Source organism: Haemorhous mexicanus, chromosome 4 (assembly GCF_027477595.1).
Source record: "Haemorhous mexicanus isolate bHaeMex1 chromosome 4, bHaeMex1.pri, whole genome shotgun sequence".
In the NCBI taxonomy this organism is placed as follows: domain Eukaryota; kingdom Metazoa; phylum Chordata; class Aves; order Passeriformes; family Fringillidae; genus Haemorhous; species Haemorhous mexicanus.
Window position 1 is genome coordinate 65,699,469 of NC_082344.1, and position 10,586 is coordinate 65,710,054.

Below are 10,586 nucleotides of genomic sequence, written 5' to 3' on the forward strand. Positions count from 1 at the left end.
TCATTATAATACAGATGTTTACATCCTTTTCTTCTCTTTTTTTGCAACAGATGGATCAATGAATATGAAAGAGACAGAACCAGAGCTTCTTTCCCTCTGCTCTGATATTTCCCATGCAAAGGGAGTGACTCCAGCAGCAGCAGGGAAGAAAAGATGGTTGTCCCAGGCTACAGATTCCTCTGGAGAATGGGCAATTTGCTGATAAAAATGGCATCCATGTCGATTTCAAACCAAATCTTCAATTTTAAATTCCTTGAAATTAATTTGAAGGTTGGAAAAAGTAAAAGATACTTTCAATAAAACAATTTTAAACAAAAAATTGTTAACACAACAAAGAGCTGGTTGTTTGTACTCTGTACAAATCACATTCAGCAGTAATTTCTGTACCGCAGTTCAAAGTTAAGGCAACTAAAATCCTTTATTTGGATGTAGTGTGAATTCTTGCAGCTAGTAAATCTTGAAATTTTAATATCATTGACTAATTTGCAATATCATAATTGCTAACAGATGCAACTTATTTGTTTTAAAACTAGCACCTTTTGCAATGTTTACACAGTAACACAAAAGGCCTGTACTCTGTTTCCCTCATTTTTCTGAAATGCATGTGGAGCACAGAAATGTCTACTCTACCAAGTAAGACCACACTTAATGATGGAAAATGAAACCAACATTCAAGGAAACAGTTTTTCAGAAAGCTGCAGCTCATCACCACCACAGACAAAAATCAGAAGTTCAAGGACACTGCTCTCACCCCATGGTGGGAGGAAAGTTTTGCCCCACTCAGAGACAAGTGTCACTCCCCTGTCCAGCACTGTCCCACATAGACCAAAACAGTCTGTGAGACATATGGGACTTGAAGGACAGTGCCCTACATACCAGCTCCTACTGCCTCCCAATGCTGGAACTTCTCCATAGCCATTCCAAGACTTCCAGATTCACATTTCAAGCATAGCAGCTGGGAGGAATACAGGCACACCAGAAACATGCAGTAGCAGTGATCCACAAACCTTCTGCGAGTGTAGCATACACTTGTGTTACAAGATGCACAAAATTATATTCTTACATATAATTATACCTGAGCACTGAGAATAACCATCATCCCTATGACTTTACTTCGCTCTTAGTAAGGCATTCCAGGAAATTCTGTAAGGGGTAATAATTCACATCTACCTATTTCAAAGAGGCTGCATATATGAATTCCACTTTGATCTTCACTGCTGATTAAAGAGAATATACTTGACCTAAATCTTCCATTCAAAAGAAGACTACAGAATACACATCTGACTTCATCTTGTACTGGTTATTCCCATATCACAGATCTGCATGCAGCAATAAAAGATATCAAATCAAGCAGGGTGTCAAATTAACATGCAGCATGATGAAGAGTCTCATGTGCTACCTTGGCAGTTAATTCAGACCTACACTCACCAGTCCACTGTGCCTATTTGTAGAATTTTTCTAATTTATTATTATTATTATTGAATTTATTAGTTGAAATTTTCTTTTTATCACAGCACAATGTAGAAATAAAGACATTATATCAGAAATTATTTATTAAATAATAACAGACAGATTCTGATTTACAGCTATACACTTATTAAAGACTTTGTGCCAGGTTCTATCATAAATTGAAACCTCTCAGACAGTACAACATGACTGGATGAAAGTCTATAAATAAATTATTGCTAATTGGTGACCAGCTTGTTGCTTGAAAACTATCTTTTGCTTCTATTTGAAATGTTCATTTAACATCTTAGAATAAGGAGAAATAATATGGAGTCATTAAAATCTGAGATAATGAAATAAACAATCATTTACTTTTACTTCAACTCGGATGATCTTTATTTCTACAAGAAACTGGCCCAGAAACTGATAGAGCAGGTTATGGTTACCTTTAATGCAAACAGCACTACCACAGGCAGCATTAGCCTCAAAATTTACACAAATGATGTTATTTTGTACAGTCAATGATTATTTGCAACACCTGAGTCACAGGAACAACAAAAGCACTGCAAACAGGAAGAAGTATGGTGACAGTAACTAAGTTCTAATCAGACTTGCATTGAACTAGAGAATAATAAACCAACTCTCAGCCTTATACTTTTTTCTGTACTCTAAGTAAAACGCATAAATGTCATTATAATGCAGATGTTTACATCCTTTTCTTCTCTTTTTTGTAACAGATGGATCAATGAATATGAAAGAGACAAATGCTGCTATATTTAACAATACAGATCCCAAACCCTGTCATATTAATAATTCACAAAAGTCACTGAACTGCATGGCATATTGTTCAGAGGTTTTATTAGTAATCAAATCTCTTAATGTACATTTTTATTATTTGTCTTTCACTGGCAAAATGCAGTCTGCTTTTATTTGCATTGAAGCAATAATAAAAGCAGGAACAAGAGCTTTTCAGCAAGGTAACACTCCTGAGAATAGGAACTCTCTTACCATATAGAAGGCTGCTTTGCTCAGTGGGGCTTTTGTTCTTGGTAAAGAATTGGGGAACTTTCACCAGGAACAAATTAAATATTTGTTATATTAAATATAACATTTACAACTAAGGGCAAACTCAGCATTAACCTGAGAACCATGGAAACACTTGATCAGGAATGTGCCTCAACATGGCTAGAAGTTCATTTTAAACCCTTACTTGTTTAAAAAATCCCAAAAGTGCCCATATTAACTTAATCTAATTTTTTGAGATTATTACCTTTCCCTTGCCATAGGGAAATTAGCCTGAAATTACACTGAGATTACACTTTGAGCAAAAAATTTGTGTTCTCTTAGCAGACAGTCCCTGGGACAAAGCCTTGCAATGGTGATTAAATAAACTATGGATGGAAAGTTCCAAGGATACAACTAGTACTGATGTAGTAACACAACATAAACAGTAAGGATGGATTACCTTTTTATGGCTGTAATAAAAGATAGTTCTTCTTCATTATAAAATATTCAGTGTTATTGTATAGTGTTTCACATTTTAAACTGATGCAAGAGCAACATCTACCATTCTCTAAATTCACCATTTAAGTATATGATGTATTGCTAAAATGCCTGGGCTTTTTACATGTTTACATGGAAAACATATAAAAAATTTACTGCTAAGTACAGTTTTCACGATACATACACTAAATAAACTCCTCCCATGGTGAACAATGACACCGACTCCACCTGCACAACATTATTTGCTTTTACATCATCCAATACATTTAAACTGTCAGTTTCAATTAGAAAAAATCTAGCAGACACAGCGAGCTTGCATGGATCATATTTCTATGCCCATGTTTATCTTACACACACATTGCAGAGCTCATGTCCCGAACTTCTGGTTTTAAGGCTTATATGTAGCTCACTCTACTACACATAACAGCTATATAGTTAAAAATATTATAAACATTTCTATTTATAATATTTCTAGTTTGCTGGCACCTGGAAAAACTCCAGATTGCTGCAAGTATGGTTTTTTTCAGCTCCTTGTTGTCACTGTCACGGAAGGAGCTCAGATTTAGCTAATATTCTACATGGTCCTTTTCTCCTGTTAATACATCTTAATCACTTCTCCAGGACCTCTAGCACTATACAGCAACCAAATACATTTATTATTTAGATGGTGAGTGCAAGATCATCTGCTGATTACATATGCATGCAAAGAGAGCCAAGGTTGCCATCAGTCCCTCAGGGCAATGCACCAAAACCACTGATCCAGCATCAGAGATTTATTCCTTGGCAAACAGGAAGATTGCAGCCCAGCCTAATCACACTTGGTAAAGCTTTAAGGGCACATGTGACACTGGTGAATAAGTGCTGTGTGGAGAACGTGACATTAAATGAAGATCCAAACCAAGTTAACTGCAGGCCTTTGAAACATCTCCTGAGCTCAGAGTGGGTTGAAGTGCCCTTAGGATGATGTAAAAACCAGTCCTTAAAACTCCTTGAAGAGGCAGGTCTTCTTCTGAGGAGGCAGTAGCAAGTCAACACGAGCACACTCCTGCTCTTTGGGAAAACTGGGAACGGCAAACTGAGAAATTCCAAAGTCCCAGCCTAGGATCAACATCCTCACCCCAATCCTGATTTATGATTTCTTCAGCAAGTACATTTGGCAAGCAAATCAGAGACAACAATATCATGAGCCTAATAAATGTAGCATGAATGGAGAACTTTGAATGTGTAGCTGGTGCTGCATCGTGGCAAGCTGACAGTGTAATTCCCTCTGGCTAAATCTATCCTGCCTTTTCTGGCTGTTGGAGAGAACTGCTGGCCCACGTCCCCCATACAGACATTGCCTTAAATATCTGTGCTGTGCAGATCCAAGCTTCAAGCAGTACCAGTGTCTGGTTTTCCTGGATGCTGAACCCCACATCCAGCTGCAGGTTTGGGTGAGTGAGCAAAGGGATAGAACTGCAGTGCAAGCCAGAGTGGCAGCAATGCTCCAGCTCTGCCTCTGTGGCTGCACCCAACTAAGCTGCATGAATAAAGATTACAAAGTCAGCAACATCACTTGGATGGAATAAACCTTATTAATCCAAATCTTCAAGGCTACTCCCAACATTCATCTGAATATCACTGTGAATAAAAGAACCAAATCCATGCACAGAAAGACATAACTACATCCTGTTTAACAAGGGGCAAAGTTATGCTTTGACAAGGTTTACCCCGTTCGCTCTCAACTCAAGAAAAAAAATAAGTAACACAAGTCACTACACTAAGAATGAGCAATAACTTCCATTCTAGAACTGTTTCAAAATTAGTTCTGTAAAAAGATTAAAATCATCAATATTCACAACATAAATCCTGAATTGCTGGACGTTGAGAGGAAGAGTTACCTCTTGAGCTTTTCTTGATACGGAGAAATCAGTGAACCAGACTGACCAATGGTTAGCCTGAGCCAGCAGAGGGTTACTTGTTTGCTATATTCATCCAATTAATACCTCAGGTATTAAGGTCTAATTCTAATTATATTGGAGATGTTTAAGAAAGAAAAGATCATAAATAAATTTCTTTTTGGCAGATGAAAATTGATAATTTCCTCTAATTTTGATTACTGAAGAAGAGAGATACTAACTTCTTTCATCAAGGCAAAAAAGAAAAAAAAGGCCCCAAAATAATGTTTTTATTATCTGCAGAGGACTTTTCTTTACAATCATTAAGAAAAAAAAGGGTTCCTTTTCCCTTCTATAATAAGCATTTCACATGGTTATGATTCAATATGTTCTCTACTGTACTGCTAATTTTTATAATTCTTCAAACATCATATTTTAGCACATTAATACACCATTAACATGATTGACTTTTTCACAGAAGTTAAGCCATATGGAACCAAATGGCACAATTTGGCCATATAAAAGTCCAGATAGTGCAGGTCACCTTCTGCCCCATTGCATCAGTGCAACTCCACTGGCTCCACTTGCATTTGCAGGCCAAGACCAGGGGAGGAACCTGTGTCTCTCCAGAAACTGGATGTATAAACATCTTTTTATTCCTCCCCAAAACAGAGATACTCCATAAAAAGGCAGGGATCAATTCATAGGCTAGACTTGTCTGCATGCAACCTGCAATATGCCTTCACCCACCAGAGAAGAATTTCTCCAAATAAATTAGGGATCATGGAGGTGAAACACATCCTTTAACGCAGTTTGGCAGAAATAGTGAATTTTGCACATTATTTCTGCTAACTGTTAAATCTGTAAAATCCAGAGTAATGGAATTAACCTGGCAGTTGAATAAGAGTGGCACCATTGATTCCTGCAACTTTCTGCCCCTACCAGGAATACAGCAACCACACCAGAAATTCACTGCTCAGAATCAGATCCTCTGTGGCTGATCCCAAGGCCCTGAGCAGTCCTGTCAGTTTCACCATTAATCTTAAGCACAGGTAACACCAAGGGAACTCTAGGACTGAAGGACATCCTCTGCCTGCTAAGGCACAGAAGCCCCTTCTATCCCCCTTCCCCCAGTCACAATTTTCTTGCCCTCTCCCCCACAGACTGTCTGTACAGTAATGAAGGATCATGTTTCTCCTATCCAACCCATCTTCTCTTCCCATGCCTCTCCTCTCCCCTCTGTGCTCCTGCAGTTGCTGTGGAAATAACACATTTTACTGACCCAACACCTCCTGGGCAACCGGTTCCCACAGCTGTGGTGCAAAAGGCAATTAAGATAAAACACAGCTCTGCAATGAATCACAAGCCTGAACAGATCTCAGAGGTCATCTAGTCCATTCCTCTGCCCCACGGGAGGCTCAGCTATCCCCATGTCATTTCTTACAGACATCTATGTCACCCGCTTTTAAAAACTTCAGCAATAAAAATTACTCAAGCTCCCTAGGCAATATATCCCAGTATTTCACCACCTTTGCAAGAAGTTCAATCTTTCCTCACAGCTCACATTTTCTAAGCCTCAGATACTTTTTCTCTCTTTCTTTACAAGCCATACCAGATCTTTTCTATTTTCCTCACACGAACAACTCCAATTAAGGCAGTTTGCTTCAAAAGCTACTTTTGAAAGTGATAATTGAAAAATTTGCTGCATATTGCAGCTGGAATTAAATCACCTTTTTCCATTGTGTGACTGTAACATAATTTAAAAAACTTTAAATGACAAAATTATTCATGTTCTGCTTGCTTTAATGCCACAATGTAGTTGTGCATATGCAACAGGAGAAACAGGGCCAGGTGGTCACTGTTGTCATATATGTGTCTATAATGCCAATTATAGTACAACAGTTAGAGTGTAACAACAAATCAAAAAATTGTTGAGATTTAAAAACTAATTCAATTTTCCACAGCCAAGGTAAAGGCACATTTGTTACAGATAATCCCAGTGTTAGAAAATAATGACCTATCAAAGAGATGAAATTTGACTTTGCTCAAGCAAGCTGTTTTCTTAGGAACACCTTTAGTCCACAAACGAGAGCAGAGCAAATCAGATTTGGCTCACAGCTTTCCTATACCCTGAATTCATATGTCATCTGACTGTCTGGGCTTTTTTAAATCACTGAAAAAGTAAACCAGCAAAAGAAGTAAAGCAATGCCACAGTTAACCCACATCTTCATGATTATTGCTGGCTTTACTTTCCTCAGGGAATAGTTAGAGGAAGAAAATACATATAAGGGTTAGAAATACCTCCTTTTGTAAATTAATTTAGTCTGCTGCATGGAATAGCAAGGACAGAGGACACCACTTACCAAGACTTTAAAACTCTGAAAATGAGATAAAATTTTGGTTATTCATGAACAACAAGGAATTGGTAACTTCTCTAACACACTGGACACCACAAAAAAGCACTTCTTCATTTCAAATGGTGGATTACAAAAGCCAAAAAAAAAACTTGGATTGGACCCCAAAGAAGTATAGCAAGGTAACACATTACTGCCTTTCTACTGCTGCCACATACTGCACTTAACATGTCACAGGACCAAATACAGGGCCTGTGAAAGGACTGCAGGCCTTTACAGTTGAGAAGTCTTAAAGTTCTTAAATTTCAGGGAGCCAAATCTTTAAATAAAAAAAAAAATACAAAATCCCACAGAAGAACAAACAAAGCACATCTAAAGCACCAGTTTAACTTATGTATTCATTATGCATTTTAACTAAGTGTATCAATGGGAAATTAAAATTCGTGATGCTCCTCTTTGAGCTGAAGGTCTCCTTGGAAAAATTTCACAGATAAATCCATTCCCTCATGACTTCCAAGATCCTTTAAAAGGTGTGGCAATGTCAGATATAACAGCTGTGAAGAATTCTATTACACCTGACAAACTCTGCATTCCCGACAAGAATTACACTAGTCCGAGATGAAAAACTAATATTTTGCTACTGAAGATTTCAAGAACAGATGCCAACATATTTCATGATGACTTCTGATCACAGGAAAAATATAAAACAGATCAGCATTGATATTCAAATTGTATTTTTATCCATTTCAGACAAGCCCCTCCATGTGCAATGACAGAACATCCAGTCCTTATGATCCAAGTATCAAGTGAAGACAAAACATTAGAAAAATCTAACACTTGCCCCAGCAGTGTCACAAAACTACTAAAAATATCCATCTAATTTTTAGAACACTCATGACATATAAAAGGAGAATATGGATTTGAAAAATCCACCATTATTATTTTCCTCAGATCACAAAACAGAGAGACTTGAAAATTCTATTTTTTATCACTGCTGCACATCTGAAATTCACCATGCATCAAGTACACTGCAGTAATTATAGCGGGCATTTTGCAGAATCCAAGGCACGAATTTACAAAGTTCCTTCAAACAGGTGACCACATCTCAAAACATAAAGCATCATTCTGAAAAAAAAAAAAAACTAACCTAAACTTCAAAACAAATTTGAAAATGCACCAAAACATGAACCAGAGTGCAAAGAATGTCCTAGAGGCAAGATTAGCAAGCAATTACACCAGTCACTGGTAACAGTTACAATACACAACATTTTTAATTTTTCTCCTGAAAAATCTGCCTTGTGGTCGTGGTATGACAAAAATCATCCTACTGTTTTCTCCAATCTAAAACAATTCAAATCATCAATAATCAAGAGAGCATCAGCTGATCACGTTTCAGGATGCAGATGGGAGTATTAAGTGACTGAGCATTGATCAAATGACGACAGAATCTGGAGACTGTGTCTCAAGGAGTATTGGTTGACCCTGATGTTAAGCATGTTCATATTATATAAGCCTACACTGAGTTACTGTTTCTGCTGCTGAAAAGTGATGTTAAAACTGCACATACAGATATATTTGCAAAGTCAAGCACCTACAAACACATTTCTCCTGTTCAATCAATCCTAAAATGGCCTACTCTTAAACCAACTTTCTGGCAAGGAAATACAGACCAGTACCTGACCCAACCATTTCACGTTCTCAAGGTAAATTCTCTCAGCATTTAATGTATGTCACCTGCAGGAAAATTCCTTTTTATGTAATAACCTTCAAGTCACTGAATGATTTAAAATGAAGGTGCCTTTTCTCATGTACCTTGCACAAGGAACAGAAAGCAAGCAGCAGCATTTCAAAAGATGATGCTTACATATCCCTTCCAAATGTATACAGTTCTCTAGGGAACAATCAACTGAGCAATGTCTGTAATGCTCAGGATATAATTACCAAAATGAGATGCATAACCTTCATTACACCAGCAAACAGTTAACTTTACAGATTATTTCTCTTACTTTGGTGTTCTCAAACCATTTTTTTTTTTTTTTTTTTTTTTTCAGTAATCAAGTGCTTCCAATCTTCTACACTGCAGCTACTGAGCATTCAATGCCAGGTGCTGCACACCTCACTAGCAGAAACTCAGCACAATGCAAGACCTTCTCCAGCCCGTGTACTTTCATGTACTGCTGCAGCATGACAGAACGTCTTCGGGATTCAGCAAATTCAGACAGATTCTCTTGCTACATCCCACAGAAAAAACGCCCTGAAATCCCCCCCTGTTTAAAAAAGGAAAAAAAGGAACAGCCTACATCTCCAAACATGACAGTGCATTCCTAGCACAGAATATGCAATGCAAGAAGAGAAAAAGGACAGTATTTATGTTACCTTCAGTCACATAGTTGTGGTCTCGCAGAAAGCTGTGGTTAATTTTCCGTGTGTCCGTGTCCTCGCCCATTTACAGCAGGATTACTCAGCATGCCTATCCGCAGTGGACTGATAGCATCAGCAGAGGTCGTCACAAGAGCACCATCCATGCTGCCACTGCCTAGCAGAGGCGGGGAACACACCGGGCCACTGAGCACAGCATAATGAGGGCTATTGAGGCAGCACAGATTGGGAGGGGGGCGAATAACGAGCGGGAAAAGAAAAATAAAAAATAGAAGAAGAAAAAAGAGGAGGGAAAAGGGAAAAAGAAGTAGCGGGAGAACGCCGGAGGGAAAAACGGCTCCGAGAAATTACGGATGCAGAAAGCCAGTAGGGAGCTTGCGTGAAGGGAATACTTCTCGCACAGTTAAAGAATAGCCCAGTCGTGTCGCAGGTACTCCGAGCACCAGTGGCCCCGCAGCGGCGCGGCCGGGCTGCAGCAGCGGGAGCCGCCCGCAGCCGAGCGGAGCCGAGCCGAGCCGAGTCGAGCGGAGCGGAGTCGAGCCGAGCGGAGCCGAGCCGCCCGCAGCCGAGCGGAGCCGAGCGGGTCGGGCCGCGCCGCTGTCACACGCCCGCGCTGCATCAGCGCTGGCCCCTCCCCGCCCGCGGCCCAACCGCACCGCATCTACATGGAGCAAAGTGAAAAATGACACTGCAGGTAATTATTTCAGCTCCTCCGCCGGGGAGATGGGCAAGGAGAAGAGCTGAGGGAGGGGATGAGGGAGAAGAAACTTCAAGCTGATTAAAGGCGTTCGCATCGACACGTACCGCACACGGACATGCGGCCGCGATTTTGTGCTAGTCGTGCTGTCATCCGCAGCAAAAGCAACAGTCGTTCAATGTCAGCCTCTATAAATATTACTGAAACTGCCAAATATCTGCCCGTGCAAAAGGATTCGTCAGAGGCAAGGCAACCGTTTAGAGAACACAAGATCAAATAACTGTTTTTCATCTTTTTTTACCCTCAGTTTTGTAGATAAATGTAAAATT

General features: G+C 39.3%; 1 protein-coding gene across 1 annotated transcript in view; it reads right to left on the reverse strand.

Annotated features, from left to right (window-relative positions):
• PPP2R2C (protein phosphatase 2 regulatory subunit Bgamma) overlaps positions 1–10,091 on the reverse strand; it is a 136,469-nt gene extending 126,378 nt beyond the window's left edge. The window contains exon 1 of the mRNA XM_059845206.1: positions 9,558–10,091. Coding sequence (XP_059701189.1) covers positions 9,558–9,627 — 70 coding nt within the window. The 5' untranslated portion in view covers positions 9,628–10,091. The remainder of the gene's footprint in view (positions 1–9,557) is intronic.
• Between the last annotated feature and the right edge of the window lie 495 nt (positions 10,092–10,586).